The 18888-nt window shown below is 48.3% G+C and overlaps 1 protein-coding gene across 1 annotated transcript in view; it reads left to right on the top strand.

The window, feature by feature from the left end:
* Positions 1–18888, top strand: part of LOC310826113 (uncharacterized protein) — a 34807-nt gene that overhangs the window by 3291 nt on the left and 12628 nt on the right. The window contains exons 2-6 of the mRNA XM_083700744.1: positions 8596–8776; positions 9470–9502; positions 11056–11166; positions 16295–16484; positions 17502–17702. Coding sequence (XP_083556870.1) covers positions 8622–8776; positions 9470–9502; positions 11056–11166; positions 16295–16484; positions 17502–17702 — 690 coding nt within the window. The 5' untranslated portion in view covers positions 8596–8621. The remainder of the gene's footprint in view (positions 1–8595; positions 8777–9469; positions 9503–11055; positions 11167–16294; positions 16485–17501; positions 17703–18888) is intronic.

The raw sequence follows: 18888 nt of genomic DNA, 5'->3' as shown, positions 1-18888 counted from the left end.
GCCCCAGGTCCCGGGGCCCAACGCACCAAGGCAACTCGACGGAGCTCACGGACGTCCAGGTATACCAGTTGCCCTACCCCAACATAGAGAAAATTTATGTAGAGGTACGGATAGAGGGGGCCCCATGCCGCATGGAACTTGACACGGGTTCAAATCTATCCATAATCTCGGCAAGGACCTTAAGGAAACTGTGTCCTACTGGGGGTCCCAAACTCAGGCCGGCCCCATTCACCCTCCGGGACTTCCAGAAACGTAAGGTCCCCACAATGGGGGTGGGGACCTTCAGGGTGCAATACCGAGGGCGGATGCGGCAACTGGACTTGCTTGTGGTCAAGGGCCCCTACATTAGCTTACTGGGATTGGCATGGTTTGGACCACTGGGGCTAGCCATCACCGGGGTGAACCACACTACCTTACAAGTGGACGTGGATGCCATATGCAAGGAATTTCCAGAGGTTTTCGATGGGAAATTGGGACAGTATACGGGCCCCCCCATTGCTCTACAGCTTGACCCCGCAGTACGACCGGTCAGGCTAAAGGCCCGCCGGGTCCCGTTCGCCCTGAAACCCCGTATAGACGAGGAATTGGACCGGCTTGTGGAGCAAGGAGTGCTGGAGCCGGTGCCTAATGCCCCCTGGGAAACCCCAATCGTCACACCCGTCAAGCCTAATGGTTCAGTCCGCATCTGCGCAGACTACAAATGTACCATAAACAAGGCCCTCACGGCCCATGCATACCCAGTGCCAGTGGTCAGCCATGTCCTTGCCACCCTGGCTGGGTCGAAAATTTTCGGCAAGCTGGACTTGGCCCAAGCATATCAACAGCTTCCAGTAGATGTGGCCACAGCAGAGGCACAGACAATTGTGACGCACAGAGGAGCGTTCAGGGTAAAGCGGCTGCAATTCGGTGTCAGTGTGGCACCAGGCATATTCCAGAATCTAATGGACTCGCTCCTTAAAGGGATTCCTGGCGTCACCCCCTTCTTCGATGATGTGTTGATTGCCGGGCCCACACCAGAGGAGTTTCAGGACCGCCTCCGCACCGTTCTGCACCGTTTCCAGATGGCGGGTCTCAAGGTGAAGCGGGAAAAATGTCTGCTAGGAGTGCCTCAGGTGGACTTTCTGGGATTTATGGTGGACGCAGAAGGGGTCCACCCAACTGGGGACAAGGTACGGGCCATTTGTGATGCCCCAGCACCCAAGAACAAGACTGAACTTCAGACCTTCTTGGGACTATTGAACTTTTACCATTCCTTCCTTCCCCACAAGGCGGCGGTAGCGGAGCCCCTACACAGACTCCTGGACAAGCGGGCCCCTTGGGTGTGGGGCCAGCGCCAGGAGGCTGCATTCCAGGCAGTCAAGGACCTGCTTGTCTCAAACTCGGTCTTGGCACACTTCGACGAGAGGCTGCCGGTGGTGCTAGCATGCGACGCCTCGCCCTATGGCATTGGCGCTGTCCTGGGACACCAACTCCCGGATGGGAGAGAGGTACCGGTAGCATACTTTTCCCAGACACTCAACGCAACCGAGCGGAACTACTCGCAAATAGACAAGGAGGGGCTCGCAATCGTGAAGGGAGTAAAAAAATTCCATGATTTCTTGTACGGGCGGCCCTTCACCGTGGTGACTGACCACAAGCCGTTGCTTGGCTTGTTTGCTCCCGAAAAGCAGACCCCCCAAGTGCTGTCTCCTCGTGTCCTCAGGTGGTCAATTTTCCTTGCCAGCTACCAATATGCACTGATTCACCGCCCGGGGAAGGCGATGGGCCATGCGGACGCCCTCAGCAGGCTACCACTACCAGAAACAGGCCCCGACCCAGCACCTGCACAAGAGGTTATGAGCCTGGAGCTGCTTCCTGACCGCCCCATTCAGGCACAAGAAGTTGCACACCATTCCAAGAAAGATAGGGTCATCTCCCGGGTCCTGGACTGGGTGTGGAGGGGATGGCCCAACAGCAGTCCTGGGCCAGAATTCGCTGGCTACACAACCCGCAAACATGAACTGTCGGCCCACAAGGGGTGCCTGTTATGGGGAAGCAGGGTTGTTGTTCCCCAGCCCCTCCGCAAAAGGGTCCTCACAGCCCTACATGAGACACACCCAGGGGTAGTAAGAATGAAGGCGCTGGCCAGGAGTTATGTGTGGTGGCCAGGGATCGACGGAGAGATAGAGGCCTGGGTCAAACACTGCCAGGCCTGCCAAGAATCCCGCCCAGATCCCCCAAGGGCCCCAGGCCAGTCCTGGGAGTCCGCCCGAACACCATGGTCACGCCTGCATGTGGACTTCGCTGGCCCCTTTCAGGGGAAAACATTCTTCATAGTGGTGGACTCCTACACCAAATGGCTGGAAGTTGCACTGGTACCGTCCACTTCTACATCCGCAGCCATCCAGGTACTACGCAGGCTCTTTGCAACCCACGGGCTCCCTGACACTCTCGTCTCAGACAATGGGACTGCATTTACGTCAGGAGAATTCCAAACCTTCACAGCGCAGAACGCCATCCGCCACATCCGTTCGGCGCCATTCCACCCTGCCACCAATGGCCAAGCAGAACGCATGGTGCGGACCACCAAGGACACCCTTCGCCGCATGACGCAAGGGGATTGGGAGTACCGCCTTGCCACATTCCTCCTAGCACAGCACCCCCAGCTCAACAACTGGCCGGAGCCCCGCTGAACTACTAATGGGTCGGCGCCTTGCAATCAGATTGGACCGCCTTCACCCCGATAGAGCTCAGGATGAGGTAGTGGTGGGGGAAGGCAGGAACCCCCGGACCTTCAAGGCCCAGGACCCAGTGTACGCAAAGAATTTTGGGGCAGGCCCAGCATGGGTACCTGCCACAGTCACCAGGGTCACTGGCCCCGTGTCGTACGAGGTGCTAACGGATGGGGGGCAATGCTGGCGCCACCACTGCGACCAGATACGGCGACGATTCCCGGGAGAAAACCAGGAGGAGGAAAGGTCAGAGGAGTCCCAAGGGAACAGCGGGGCAGTGAGGCCCATAGAGCAGGAGGGGGCAGCAGGAGAGGCAGAATCAGTAAATACAGAGAGGACCTGCGAGGCCGAAAGGACACCGGAGCCAGAACCACGACTGAGCGAGCCGGTTGCGCCAGACCAAACAGGCCCATCACAGCCAGCATCCTTGGAACACGAGCCAGAACCTGAACCCCGGACCAGGGAACACCCCAGGCCACAACGCACACGTAGGCCGCCGGCGTACCTCGAGGACTATGAATGCAACCACCCGGGCAGGACTGGAACTTAGAGAGGAGGGGTGTTATGTACTGAGTTGAATAGGATCCAAACTACAGCAGTCTGATTGGTCCTAGAACAATAGGATCCAAATTGCAGCAGTCTGATTGGTCCTAGAACAATAGGATTCAGAATGCAGCAGTCTGATTGGTCCTAGAACAATGCAGCAATATGATTGGTTGGCAGGAACCACCCAATCATGCTCCAGATATAAGTGAATCCACAACCTGATTGGCTTACAGTAGAATTCCAGAATTAGCCAATCATGTGCAGCCCATTGTGTAAATAATGTATATAAAGCAGATACTTTGAGGGGACATTCATTCATTCCTCCTCACCACTATGAGCTGAATAAAGAGCATGAAATCACTTTGCGACTCTGAGTATATTTCAGACATTTTAACCGAATTCTGAAAATCCCACCCGGATGCTATTTTTGGCGCACGAATCCCAAATATGGTCGGGAAATTCCGGATGTATGTGAGCCCTAAAATACATTGGCATTGTTTTCAGCTCTCCTGCCCCACTGTAAATGCCAGTTGCTGGAAACCATGTTCTGCTCACTGGTTTCCCACATCTGGAAGAGGATTCTGAACAGAATGGACCATTGGCCTGATCCTGCAGCCTCTTCTTATGTTCGCCATTTAACTATGTGAAGAAGTTTGTTCTCCTGTCTATCCCTGAGCCTTCCAACATTCAGCATCTTTGCACAACCTCTCTGGGTTCCCTTTAGCCCACAGGCCAGCAAACCTTTTCAGCAGGGGGCCGGTCCACCATCCTTCAGACCTTGTGGGGGGCCGGACTATATTTTTTGGGGGGAAATGAATGAATTCCTGTGCCCCACAAATAACCCAGAGATGCATTTTAAATAAAAGCACACATTCTACTCCTGTAAAAAAACCAGGCAGGCCCCACAAATAACCCAGAGATGCATTTTAAATTGAAATACTTTATTGTCACTTGTGCAACTTGTATATAGTGAGATTACACGAGCACCCCCCACTCAGCTCTCTTAGTCTCAATTCCCCTCATTTACTGACACCCACCCACCAAACCCGAAAGTCAGTTGCCCTGTTGTTATCTTTTCATTCAGTAGCCTAACAGCCCACCGTTAAAAGCTGTTCTTTACCCTGTTGGCACGGCTAATCATGCCTCTATTATCTTCTGCCTGAGGGCAGGAGATCAAGAAAGTGCCGGCCAGGGTGTGAATCATCCCTTGAGGATTTTCCTCATTCTCCTGAGGCAACGTTCTTCCGCTATTTCACCCAGCGGATTCATGGGACAGTCCATAATATCTTGTGCTGTATTCATCACCCTCTGTGGGCGCTTCCTATCAGTTGATGTCAAACCAGCGTACCACACCGTGATGCAGTATGAAAGGACACTTTCTCTTGTGGACCAGTAGAAGGAGATCATCAAATATTGATTGATATCAACATAAATAAAAGGGCACATTCTACTCATGTAAAAACACGCTGGTTCCTGGACCGCCCGTGGGCCGGATTTAGAAGGCGATTAGTCCGGATCCAGCCCCCGGGCCTTAGTTTGCCTACCCATGCTTTGTTGTTGTTTAGTCGTTTAGTTGTGTCCGCCTCTTCGTGACCCCCTGGACCAGAGCACACCAGGCACTCCTGTCTTCCACTGCCTCCTGCAGTTTAGTCAAACTTATGCTGGTAGCTTCGAGAACACTGTCCCACCATCTCGTCCTCTGCCGTCCCCTTCTCTTTGTGCCCTCCATCTTTCCCAACATCAGGGTCTTTTCCAGGGAGTCTTCTCTTCTCATGAGGTGGCCAAAGTACTGGAGCCTCAGCTTCAGGATCTGTCCTTCCAGTGAGCACTCAGGGCTGATTTCCTTCAGAATGGAGAGGTTTGATCTTCTTGCTGTCCATGGGACTCTCAAGAGTCTCTTCCAGCACCATAATTCAAAAGCATCAATTCTTCGGTGATCAGCCTTCTTTATGGTCCAGCTTTCACTTCCATACATCACTACTGGGAAAACCATAGCTTTAACTACACGGACCTTTGTTGGCAACGTGATGTCTCTGCTTTTTAAGATGCTTTAGCCTCATGCAAAACTCATTATGCTGTCAGCAGGATACAGTGTGCTACTAAGCCTGCCCTGCTGCAAACCCCTCGCATCGGTCCCACCCCACATTTCACTCTGGTGCCGGGCCTCTCATAATTTTGCTGCTCTGTACAGCGCCTGGCACGGTCCACATGTCAAAGGTCCAGGAAAGTTTCCCTCGTTTTTGAATTGGAGGCCATGGGAGGTTGGGCAGCCAACCGCTTGAACCCCGTCGAAGTAACGCCTTTGAGGGATGTTTGAGATTAAAGGCCATTCCTCTGTTCTTTCCCGCTTCGGGAAACCCTAAAGCTGTGGCGTTGTACGGCGGTTATTTCCTTTGTTCTAGCATTAATAGTACAGCACTTAAACCTCCCCGAAGGCATTTCGGTCTAATACGTCTGAAGTGAAAGATCACAGGCGAGGTGGTGAACTTTTGCTAGGCAGGCGTCAGAACCTTCATGTTCAATTACCTACTGCATGTTTCAAAATCCTTTCCCTTCGCTGGGTCTGAGAACGGGGTGGTTTCTGTGGCGTTTAGGCCGATTCCCCCCCTCCCCGGTCTTCCTGACCCCCACCAAGGTTTAATTGGCAAGAGGTACATCTCAGCTTCAAATCAGAGGCTTCATAACAAGGTTTTGAGCACAAAGTCATGGAATTTGCAACCCAGCGAAGATTTTAGACCCTAGAGCAGTGGTGGCGAACCTTGGCACTCCAGATGTTTTGGAACTACAACTCCCAACATCCCTGACCACTGGTCCTGTTAGCAAGGGATGATGGGAGTTGTAGTTCCAAAACATCTGGAGGGCCGAGGTTCGCCACCACTGCCCTAGAGGTTCTTTTGTGCAAACGGGGAGGAATCTGAGGGCAAGGTTTTCCTGTCAGTCTTCGGGGTGTCACCCATGGGTCCCCAGAACACACAGAACTCACCCGCCCCCATGAATCAGTGTTTTCTTTTTCTAAAAACTATTATCTGTAGAGGCTGATAAGCAGTTTGAAGTTAACCAGAAGGTTTCGTAATGTGAGGGGAGTCCTCTGTTTTCGTAATAAAACTGGGCCGCTCAGTTGCAAATGAGTTTGATTGCTTCTGATATAGTTATATAGATACTATATGATCCTGCACTGAAATGTTTAAATGTTTCTTTGATTGCCTTTTACTGTTCCTGCCTCACTTCCATCCTCTCTTATCACATCAGTGTGGGCTTTGCTACACCCTTTGAGAACCACTGATCTAAAGGAACACCCTTTCCCATCCGGGATCTTTTAATCCCGAAATGCCCAGCGACTTTGGGCTCTCAGGCATGTCATTTGTCAAGCAGCTGTGTCCCAGACCTGATCCTGTACTCTCAATGGATCAGAGCGGGCTCAGCTGCTCCAGTGGAGTCCACCAGGGGCTCACCCACTGCCACGCAGACTGGGACCCAACCCAAAGGCCCCTCAAGAGCAGAGGTCAGCTCTGGGGGCACCTTCCAGATGCTGTGGGTCTCCAGGGCTGGTGATGGGCGACTGTGCTTGTTCCTGCAAGTCTTCGGTCAATGGGAGGTCCTGCAAGGAGTTGGGCCTGGCTGCAGGTCAGCGCTGAGCGTGATAGTTGCAATCTATCTTCTGCTTTTCCATGAAGGTACATTCTTTCACCTTTGGTGGACATGCCCAAGGATTAAGACATTCTGGGAGATGATCTATAATGAAATGAAAAAGGTATTTAAATATACCTTCCTGAAGAAACCAGAGGCCTTTCTCCTGGGTATGGTCGGCCAACTGGTGCCAAAGAAGGACAGAACTTTTTTTATGTATGCAACAACAGCAGCAAGAATACTCATCGCGAAGTATTGGAAGACTTACCCACCCGGGAAGAATGGCAGATGAAAGTGATGGACTATATGGAACTAGCGGAAATGACTGGCAGAATCTGAGACCAGGGAGAAGAGTCGGTGGAAGAAGACTGGAAAAAAATTAAAGACTATTTACAGAAATACTGTAAAATCAATGAATATTAGAAAAATGTTGGAATGAAGTTATACGGCTTTAGTAGAAATGTTATAAGGAACTAAGTATAAATAGATTATTAATGTATTAAAGGGAAAAAATAAGGTTAGAATATGTTAAGATAATTACAGGACAGAAAACAGAGGAAGATGGAAAGGAATTGCTGAAACAGTTAACTGAAGTGGAATACAAAAAGGGAGGTGTGAGGAGGTCATTGAAACAAATGAATGAAAGGTAAGATACTGAAATTATTGGATGTGTTTTAAATTGTTTTTTGTTTTGTTTTGTTAGTTTAATGTCTTAGTGTTAGTGTTATGTAGTGTTTTTGTTTTTGTATTGTACTGTATTGTTTTGTTTTATTTTTTTTTTCTTCTGTAGTGTTTAAATTGTTAATAAATATTATTTTAAAAAATAAATAAATATCTTCTGCTGTTCCGTGGCTAATCGTCAAGATGGCTAGAGGCTGCCTCTGAAGATGGTTCGGATACTTCAGTTAGTGCAGAATTCAGCGGCCAGGTTGCTCAGCGGAGCAAGACGGTTTCAGCATATTACACCGATCCTGGTCCGACTACACTGGCTGTCAATTAGTTTCCGGGCCCTATGGTTTTTACCTATAAAGCCTTAAACGGCTCAGGACTGCAATGCCTCAAGGTATTCATATATTCTTTCCATATGAACCTATCTGGACCCTGAGATCATCTTGTGAGGCCCTTCTTCGTGTGCCTCCTCCTCGAGAGGTCCGGAGGAGGGCAACACAAGAACAGGGCCTTTTCTGCAGTGACTCCCCATCTGTAGAATGCTCTCCCCAGGCACGGCCGTCTTTAGCATATGCGCCACCGGGGTGCAAAGATCTGCCCAGCGCCCCCCAATTTTTTTTTTTGGGGGGGGGAGGAAGGAAGCCAAAGTTTTTGGGGGCGAACTCAAAGTTATTGAGCTTTTTTGGGGGGGGAATCTCTCACCTGTAGCAATGACAGCAGAAAAAACTGTGAAGTGACGGGGGGGAGGGGCTTTTGCTCCATTGCTTTTCACTGCCACCGATCAAGAGGGACCGGTATATAGTAGGTATACATTTTGTGCCCCCCAGAATTCAGCACCCCTTACACCCCCGGGTAAAGACAGCCCTGTCCCCAGGGTCGTGGGTTCAAACCCCAATTGGGCAAAAAAATCCTGCATTTCAGAGGGTTGGTCTAGATGACCCACATGGACCCTTCCAACTCTACAATTCTGTGATTCTATTCTTACTGGGCTTAGGAAGACAGACACACAGAGAGAAATGTCTTTTTTCTTCCTTTCTTAAAGAAGATTGCTCCAGTATTTCTCAAGAGATGAACCGTCAGTATGTTGAAGACCGGATTGTGGAAGTGGACCTCCCTTTCACCTGGAACGTGGAAACACCTGGGCCTCATTATGCTCTCTGTTTGAAGATGTCTCGACTTAAGCAGTTAGCGTTCAACTTTGAATTTGGATCTGTAGACTCCAGGTAAAGGACCCATGGCCTTGCTGCGTGATGTGTTGGGGAACTATAGATATGTAATAAGTTTTCAAACACTTGTTAGCCATGTTTACATGACGTTTTTACAGGCAGGCTTGAAATATCTATATTTTTTAAATTAAATTTCTATGCCACCCTTCATCATAAGGACTCAGGGCAGTTCACAATTCGCCTGCCCTGTGGAACACCCTCAAGGAAATAAACATCTATCTGACTTTTAGAAGACATCTGAAGGCAGGGACGTTTTTAATGTTTGAGGGGTTTTTTTGTGTGTCTTAATATTCTGTTGGAAGCCGCCCAAAGCAGCTGGGGCAACCCAGTCAGATTGGTAGCATCTAAATGATAAAATTATTATGATTACTAATATTCTCATCACCATCCTCTTAGGTTAGCATTCAGAGGCAGCGTCTCTCCCAAACTCAGCTCACAATACCGGTAGTTTTATTTTCAATTCCTAATGATTCCTAGCATGGATTTTGCCTTTCTTCAGAGCTGTTGCACGCTGGGCTGACAATTTCATCGATCTTTGCAGCTGCCTAAAGTTAGGATGTTTTGTCCCAGGGTGCATCGCTTCACACTTCTTGACACTGAAATCACAATTTTCCCTTTTAATGTCTGTTCACCCACTCCTGGACAAAGGAGCAAATGGATGCTTAAAGTTGTTCTTTCTTTCTGTTCCAGGCAATCATTTCCAAAGACAGAATTTCCTGAACGGTAGGTAAGAAATGCAAGATAATGCTTCAATTTCTTCGCTCGATCTGCCTGAGCATTGCACCAGTGCTTGCTTTGAGAATTTATACTGGAACGATCCCAACGGGCCTCCTTGGAGTTTTCTAAATTGGGACGCAAAGGCACCTTTCTCAGAGGGCATGTCCACAATTGCCTTTCCTCCAGTCTTTCCAGATCCACACTTTAAAGCTCCATGTCCGAGCGTCCTTGCTTTTGCTGCAGAACTTTCCCCACAAAACCTGCTCTTTAGTGCTCAATCAGAGCAAACGTCAATCCTCAGAAAACCCAAACTGACGTTTGTTCTGATTGAGCACTAAAGAGCAGGGTTTCATGGGTGGAATGGGGCACAGAGCTTTAAACTAGATAAGCCCTGGATCCAATGAGTTATCTCGCTCTTCAGCCAAAAACAGCTCCCAAAGCAAGTTGGAGAAATCCACATATCTTCTAGAAGACAGTTTCTGCCTTCAGTCTCACAGTCTGAGACACGGCAGAAAAGGAAAGGAGACAGGTAGGGAGGAGGAAGGAAAGCAAGCCCATTCACTAATTCTTAAAGATAAAAGGACCCCTGACCGTTAGGTCCAGTCACGGACAACTCTGGGTTTGCGGCGCTCATCTCGCTTTATTGGCCGAGGAAGCCGGCGTTTGTCCGCAGACAGCTTCCGGGTCAGGTGACCAGCATGACAAAGCTGCTTCTGGCGAACCAGAGCAGCGCACAGAAACGCCGTTTACCTTCCTGCCAGAGTGGTGCCTCTTTATCTACTTGCACTTTGACGTGCTTTCAAACTGCTAGGTTGGCAGGAGCAGGGACCGAGCAACGGGAGCTCAGCCCGTCGCGGGGATTCAAACCACCAACCTTCCGATCGGCAAGCCCTAGGCTCTGTGGTTTAGACCACAGCGCCACTCGCTTTAATTCTTAGTTAATTCTAAATGCATTTTGATACTACTTTTTTTTTTTGAGAAAAGAACTTCACAGCAGCCTTCAGAGAAGTGCGAAATCCAGGTGGATAGCTACCTTCTGATCTACGTACACACATTAATCCAGGTGGTGTTGATCAGGCCAGTCCGTACTGTGATTTTGCAAAGACCAAACGCCTCAAGCATTCCTAAGTTCAACTAGATTCAAGTTTGTCTCTTTGTTCTTAGCTCCCCACCCCCCCAACCCAGTTTGTTATTCTGCCTTTTTGATGGATTGCCACACTCAACATGCCTGTTTGCCATTTCTGGAAACGCATTGCTGCAAGTTTGTCTTGCTATTTGTCCAAAACTGGGGAGGGTGGCCTTTTATTTTATTAAATAAATAAAAAAAATCCAAAAGAAAACTAATAAAATATTTTTTAAAAAAAAAAAACCGCACACACAAAAAAGGGGTGTGTGTTATACAACAAAAGGGCATCATTAGCTTGATGCTAAAAAAGAAAAGAAAAAGGAATCGTGATGGTTATTGCTTTGGGGGGATAGGAGGAAGGAGAGTTTTGAAATAGTTTTGATTTTTCTTTCTTTCTTTCTCTCTCCTTCCCACTCCCTGCTTCATTCCTCAGGATTGTTAAGCTTGACATCTCTTTAAATGAACTCCAAGAGATTCCACCCGAAGCTCTTTTCCCGTTTGAGAATTTGGCTGAGCTGGACGCGTCACTTAATGCTTTAAGCACGTGAGTGCGACTTGATGGATGGCGTTTTGTGGTGGTGGTGGTGGGGTGTTTGTGTGGAGAAATTTAAGGCCTGTGCAGAAGAGAGAGAGAGGCAATTTGGGGCCTTACCCCTGAGCAAGAGCAATTCTCAGCACGGACGGTCCAGGAATCAGCGTGTGTTTTTGTGTGTTAGTGTTTTTTTTAAAAAAATCATTAGATTTTCCACAACGATAACAAAAACCACAAAGCAGAGTGATACACAAAAACAGAAAAAGAAAGAAAGAAAAGGGGGGGAAAGAACAATAAACAGATAAACAATAACAACAAACTTAATTCTTCACAAATCCAACCTTTTAAGCATCTTGGTTGACTTCCTCAAGTCCCGCCCTTCTGAGTTTCCTTGCAGTTAAAAGTAACAGCTTTCCAATATCATTGTTAAACTAAAACAATTTCCAATTATAGTCCATCTTATTCACTTTTCTTAACATTCTAAATCCCATTTATTTAATTATAACTTAATTTAATCCTAGGCCTATTTGTTTTCTTTCAAGTAATTTCTAATTTTTTATGTTACAATATTTATTCAAATAGTTCTTAAATTTCCTCCAGGGAATCAGCATGTTTTTACATGAGTAGAATGTATCCTTTTATTTAAAATGCATCTCTGGGTTATTTGTGAGGCATAGGAATTCGTTCATTTCCCCCCCCTTTCAAAATATAGTCCGCCCCCCCCCCACAAGGTCTGAGGGATAGTGGACCAGCCTACGGCTGAAAAAAGCTGACCCCTGCTTTAGATGGAGCCAGATCATAGGCTCATACTCTCCAACATTTCTCTGATGAAAAGAGGGATGTCCTACCATGCCCTCCATGGGACGCGGGTGGCGCTGTGGGTTAAACCACAGAGCCTAGGACTTGCCGATCAGAAGGTCGGCGGTTCGAATCCCCGCGACGGGGTGAGCTCCCGTTGCTCGGTCCCTGCTCCTGCCAACCTAGCAGTTCGAAAGCACGACAAAGTGCAAGTAGATAAATAGGTACCGCTCCGGCGGGAAGGTAAACGGCATTTCTGTGCGCTGCTCTGGTTTCACCAGAGGCGGCTTAGTCATGCCGGCCACATGACCCAGAAAAACTTGCTGCAGACAAATGTCTGCTCCCTGAGCCAGTAAAGCGAGATGAGCGCCACAACCCCAGAGTCATCCTTGACTGGACTTAACAGTCGGGGGTCCTTTACTTTACTTTTACCATGCCTTCCAACATTTCTCCAGTGAAAACAGAAACACCCTACAGTGGTACCTCAGGTTAAGAACCTAATTTGTTCTGGAGGTCTGTTCTTAACCTGAGGTACCACTTTAGCTAATGGGGCCTCCCGCTGCCGCCACCGTGCGATTTCTGTTCTCATCCTGAAGCAAAGTTCTTAACCCGGGTTAGCGGAGTCTGTAACCTGAAGCATCTGGAACCTGAAGCATCTGTAACCCTAGGTACCACTGTATTCAGTAATAATAATAGTAGTAGTAGTAGTAGTAATAATAATAATAATAATAATAATATTGTTATTTATGCCCCACCCATCTGACTGGGTTGCCCCAGCCACTCTGGGCATCTTGTAACATACATAAAAACATAATAAAACATTAAACATTAAAAAAAATCATTTCTATATACAGGGCTGCCTTCAGATGTCTTCTAAAGGTTGTATAGTTACTTACCTCCTTGGCTCACATAACTCCATAGTCTCCAACATTTCTCTGATGAAAATAGCGACGTCCTAAGGAACAGCGGGACATTCCGGGATCAGATCAGAAACCGGGATGGCTTCTGTAAATCCGGGACTGTCCCTGGAGAATAGGGACACTTGTAGGGTCTGTGGACTCAACATCTCTTTCCCTGTTGATGGTAGATCTCCAGGGTGTTGGGCTGTAGGTCTCTGAAAACTTTTAAACTGGAGATCCCACAGATTAAAACTGGGATTCTGAACGTAGTAGGGATGACCCAAAATATCACCAGCACCACCATCGATTTTGCAACCCCAGTTAAAAGTTGGCGAAACTGACAGAAGGGACATTTGCGTGGCAAGTCCCCTCCCCCATGTGAAATGAGGACACTGGACACATTATTTAAGGTTAATGGGCATAAAAAGGCCACAACTTTTATTGATTACAGAATTGAAAGGTATTGGCCTTAGGCATTGGCTCCTATCGACTACCTGGCATGGAGACCGGGAAGGGTTATCCACAAGCCGTGGGAGTCCTGTTGAAGTACGCCAACTAGGATCCCACAGGTGTCACCGCTTGGAGGCGTGCCGGAGGCCTTTACCTCCCTAGGTTTCGGACAAGGCAAGGCCCCCCGGAGTCCTCTACAGGACTACCCTTTTCATTGGGGGAAGGTGATGGCGCTTCCTTCCCCCCATTCATTTGCATAACAATCAATCCCTGCCAATGCCTAACCGCCAATACCGCGAAAGTTGTGTCGTTTGCTACGAGGTAGGCGAAAAAACCAAAAGGCTAGAAGTGCGCCAAATTGGAAAAATTCCTACCAGGCCCCTTGCGGCGACCAACCGGAGTCCATAGCAAGGTCATAGCTAGCTAAGCCTAAAGGGTGGGTGGGATGGGAAAACTGCTCAGCTGGAAAAGGGAAAGAGGGCAGTCCCCGGGCGTGCCTGGCCTTAAATAGGCTAGGCCCCGCCTCCCCAGCCCACCGATTGGCGGGCAGGGGATTCCCTATTCTCGCAGGGGGCAAAAGGCCAGCCCCTGCGTGTGTGGGAGGGGGTAGCCCGCAACCCCCTCTCCTCCCCAAGCTCGGAAATGGCTTTGGGGCAATATGAAAAGCCCAGGGTTGATTGCAAGTTTGGGCAGGTTCTTACATTCACAAATAGCCAGCAGGAACTGGATTATGATATATAGATAAATTGAGGAGCTTGTTCAGATCAGCACCCTGGGGGAAAGTGGACATGGTTAGAAAGGAGCTAATGTTTTGGAGAGGCAATATCTGCAGAGATGTACACACCGTGCATGGAAATTGTAGTTTGTTGAGGGTGCTGGGAATTGTAGCTCTGTAAGGGGTTGATCACAGTTCCCAGGATTCTTAGGAATTGGGGAGTAAGCTTTAAAAAATGTATGGTATACGGGCAGCCTACATATAAAGAAATATTGGAAATCAATGAAACCAGGAAATAACAGGGATTACTGTTCCTTTAAATCCAAAAAGAAATAATTAGCAGAGGGCAAGAAACACATTGGTCTGCAATCCTATGCAGGCTTCTCTGGAGTAAGTCCAATTGAACTCAGTAGGGAGTAAAGATATACTCCAATGGTGATAGAAACGATATAGTCACACAGTTCAGTACCAGGAAAAGAGAGAAATCTCACCTACTCAAATAAATCCTGATGCTACTTGAAGCTGATATATTTTCACAGGGTATAGCGAACGAAGATCTTGATAACACCCAAATTATTAAGGGTTTTTTTAAGACAAAAAAAAAGGAACCGTGTAAAGATACGGAAGAATTAAAAGATAATGTATCAGGTTAAATTAATTGAGTGTGGATAATCCATTGCCTTGGGCGACTCAGATTCAGCTTATTTCTTCTTTTGTGCTTTATATACGCCAGGAATGGGAAACCTGTGGCCTGCTAGATGTCGCTGGACTACAAAACCCATCACTCCTAGACAGGGCTGTCTTAAGCATATGCAGTGTTGGGATGCAAAGATCTGCCCGACACCCCCCCCCCCCAGTTGCCCAGTCCCAGGGCTGCAGGAGGGCAGAGCTGGCCGGCTTCCTCAGTATCTCGCTGGCTCCGTCACCCCCAAACTCGCAGAGCCGCCCACAGCAGAAGAGCCCGCTGGGCTCTTTCTCAGACTCAGCTCTCTGTCGGAATCTGCGTTCGACCGAGCGACTCTTCCGGAATCGCCTCCGATGATAATTAATGACCTGAGCCTCTGATAAGGCTCCAGGCACATCCCCCATTCAGCAGAGTTTCCAGCACAGGGAAGAGACGAGAGGTTTGGGCTACATTGCTAGGTTTTATTACTAAGCTACGCAGACAGAAAAGAAATACATCCTCTCTCTGTGAGAGCAGAGAGCAACTGAGCAACAAAGAAACAGGAAACCAGTAACGTCACATCTGTCTCCTGTCTTCCGTGAGACTTCCAACAGTCTGGAATGTGAGGAATGCAAAACAGAGTCTTGTGACTCCAAAGCACTGCACAGTTGCAAACAGAAACTAACACTCTCAGGCCCCGGACTCTCGGCCTGGCGCCCCTGAGTGCCCAGCACCCGGGTGCCCCGCACCCCTAGCGCCTATGGGTAAGACGGCCCTGCTCCTAGACATTGGCCATGCTGTCTGGGGCTGATGGGAGTTGTAGTCCAGCAATACCTGAAGAGCGCTAAGTTCGGGAAAGCAGATGTAGACAATAGTGGTCTAGCTTAGCGATCCTCCATTTATTCCGGGACTACAACTCCCATCATCCCTGACCACTGGGGTTGATGGGAGTTTAAATCCGACAGCATCCAGAGGGCCTCACAGGCTCTCCACCCCAGATTTACCTCATTTCTTTTAAAAAAGGATTTGGAATCAATTAAAAATCAGCCACTACCACCACACGTTTTGAAGATGGATGTGAGCAGAATAGGGGTTTATCTACATCCCAAGTAGGGTGGACGGCGCCTTGTCTTTGAGGTCTCAACAGTGACACACTTCCTGAATGACACTTTGGCAACCTTCATAATACAGTGGTACCTCGGGTTACATACGCTTCAGGTTACATACGCTTCAGGTTACAGACTCCGCTAACCCAGAAATAGTGCTTCAGGTTAAGAACTTTGCTTCAGGATGAGAACAGAAATCGTGCTCCGGTGGCGGAGTGGCGGCAGCGGGAGGCCCCATTAGCTAAAGCGGTGCTTCAGGTTAAGAACAGTTTCAGGTTAAGTACGGACCTCCAGAACGAATTAAGTTCTTAACCCGAGGTACCACTGTAGTAGTAATAATAATAATAATAATAATAATAATAATAATAAATTATAATAATAATAAATTTTTATTTTTATCTCTCCCTCCCCGGCCGAGCCTAACATCATAAAAACAACACAATATGCATAAGAACAGACATCAATTAATTAAAATTTCTTCTTTTTTCGCTTTTATCTGGGGTTGCAGCACGAGAGGGATGGGGCCCCTTCCCAACCTGGTGGCCCTTAACCTTAGTTATAACGCGATCGGAGAGGTGAAGGACCTGGATCACTGCCGCCGCCTGTCCGTCCTGCATGTGTCCCACAATTGCTTGAGGGGCCTCACAGATTTCCCTCTCTTGAGTAACCTGACACGGCTGAATTTATCTTCGAATCAGGTATTTTGGGGGGCGGTGCTCAGGATATCGAAAGTGGGTGACTCCCAGGAGCTGGATGCAGAGCAGTGGGGTGCGGGGAGCGTATTTCCCTCAATACTTAATTGGACGCCACCTTCCATTAGCTGGATAGCCAGGATACCCAATAGCCCAATGTGCTGGGAGTTATGGTCGAATAACACATCCAGGGCCACCGATTCCCCATCTCGGATTTAGAGCATCAGTATCACGGCCTGGATGGGACGTGGGTGGCGCTGTGGGTTAAACCACAGAGCCTAGGACTTGCTGATCAGAAGGTCAGTGATTTGAATCCCCGTGACGGGGTGAGCTCCCGTTGCTCGGTCCCTGCTCCTGCCAACCTAGCAGTTCGAAACCACGTCAAAGTGCAAGTAGATAAATAGGTACCACTCCAGCGGGAAGGTAAACGGCGTTTCCGTGCGCTGCTCTGGTTCGCCAGAAGCGGCTTAGTTATGCTGGCCACATGACCTGGAAGCTGTACGCCAGCTCCCTTGGCCAATAAAGCGAGATGAGCGCCGCAACCCCCGAGTCGGCCACGACTGGACCTAATGGTCAGGGGTCCCTTTACCTTTACCTTTATCATGGCCCAGAGAGTTGTTCTTCCTAAAAAAAATAAGTGGGAGGGGATCAAAACTTCTCCTAAGAGGTTCAGCTAGTCCAGATTCACGTCAGGAATGAAGAAGACACTTGGCGGATAATGAACAACAGATCTTCTCAAGCTTTAAGCACTGATAGATTCCGTCCCTCTGCTCTGCTGTTAATATAACGGTGCTAAATGGATCCCAAGGTTTTGCAAAGCCATTCTGTTTCCATCAGCTTGGGTCTTGCTTTGTGGTGCTCTGGAGAGAATAATAATGTTTATTATTTATACCCCAGCCACTCTGGGCGGCTCCCAACAGAATATTAAAAACATGATAAAAGATCAAACATTACAAACGTCCCTAAACAGGGCTGCCTTCAGATGTCTGAAGCATTTTCTGTTTTCTTCTTTCCCAACCCAAGTTGGAGTCTCTGGAAGGGGTGCAGAATCTGCCCCGGCTCCACGAGCTCCATGTGCAGAAGAACCGCATTGCCAGCCTGCTGCCTCTGGCTTCTTCGCTGTCTCTCAACGTCCTCTGTGCCTCCGGCAATGACATTGGCGGGCTGCCCGAGGCTCTGAACGTGCTCAGAGGCCTCCGCAGGCTGAAGCATCTCACGCTCAAGGTGAGGTTTAAGCTGATAGCCCGGTAGTGGCTGGAAAGGGAGAAAGGAGAAGGTTAGGCCAGCCTTTTCCCAACCAGATGATTTTGCACCTCACATTCAGTTTTCCACATTTTCACGTTTATGTTTTATTTTTTAAGCCTTTATGAAAATTCATCAGCGTTTTAGTGCCACTTTCTTCTAAGAGATCCATATTTCCTTTAATGTAGACATTTTTGCGAGCTCCACGACGCCCCACCCCAATATAATGCATTTTTTCATTATTGGTATATGCAATTTTGTGCATATAAGTTGATTGCTTTGCAAAATTCAGACGGGTGTGAATTTTGACCCGAGGCTGTGTTTCTGCCCATATATTGTTCCAGGAAGTTCAAATTAGGTTGTTTAGCCTTTACATACAACCTGAACTGAATTTCTCCCATCCCTACTAGACAGTGAGTTGAAGCAAAGGCTTTCTGGGTAGCCTTTGCATCAGTTTTCCTTCTGTAAACGGAACTGGTGATACGTAAACTGCCTCTGAAACACAGAGAATCCATCGAGCCATCTTACCTATTAGCCACCGATACACAATCCCAAAGCTATGTCGACTAGTAGCCATCTTGTGGCAGGGAGTCCCACAAGCTGATCATGCACTGCATGTGGAAATCGTTGCTTTTGCTAGCCGGAGGGAGGGAACCGAGAGATGGGGGAGGAAGTCATGGAAGAAAGAAGGAGGGGGGAGCTCCCAAGAGATCATTTTGAGATGACGGGAGGGGACTTCACTCCCCACATGCCATTGAGTTGCACCCATTGCGGCCCTAAGTTAAAGTCACTTAGCAGTAGCTGGAACAAGAGGAAACGCATTGCTGTAAATTACTGCACAACAGATTGCACAACTAGGATCGGCTGTCGCTCAAGAGAAAACACAAGTGCATGGCCAAACTTCTTTTTTTTTTTGCATATAAAGCAGGTGTTGCACAATTCCTGCATTGCAGGGGGTTGGACTAGATGACCCTTGGGCCCCATTCCAGCTCTACAGCTCCATTGTTAGCACAACTGGTGCATTGGATTTCTTTGTTGTGCGGCCTTCATACTCTGCCATCCAGTAGCTCAAGGGCTCTTGCACTAGGGGACAGAGAATATTGGATCCCACCCACTGTCTCTCCAAACCTTCAACCTCCACTGGGGCACATCTGGTTTCTTATCAGAA

Source organism: Podarcis gaigeae (genome assembly GCF_964106915.1).
Source record: "Podarcis gaigeae genome assembly, chromosome: 10".
NCBI lineage: Eukaryota > Metazoa > Chordata > Lepidosauria > Squamata > Lacertidae > Podarcis > Podarcis gaigeae.
Note: the sequence above shows the minus strand (reverse complement) of the source record. Positions and strands in the feature narration are given on the sequence as shown.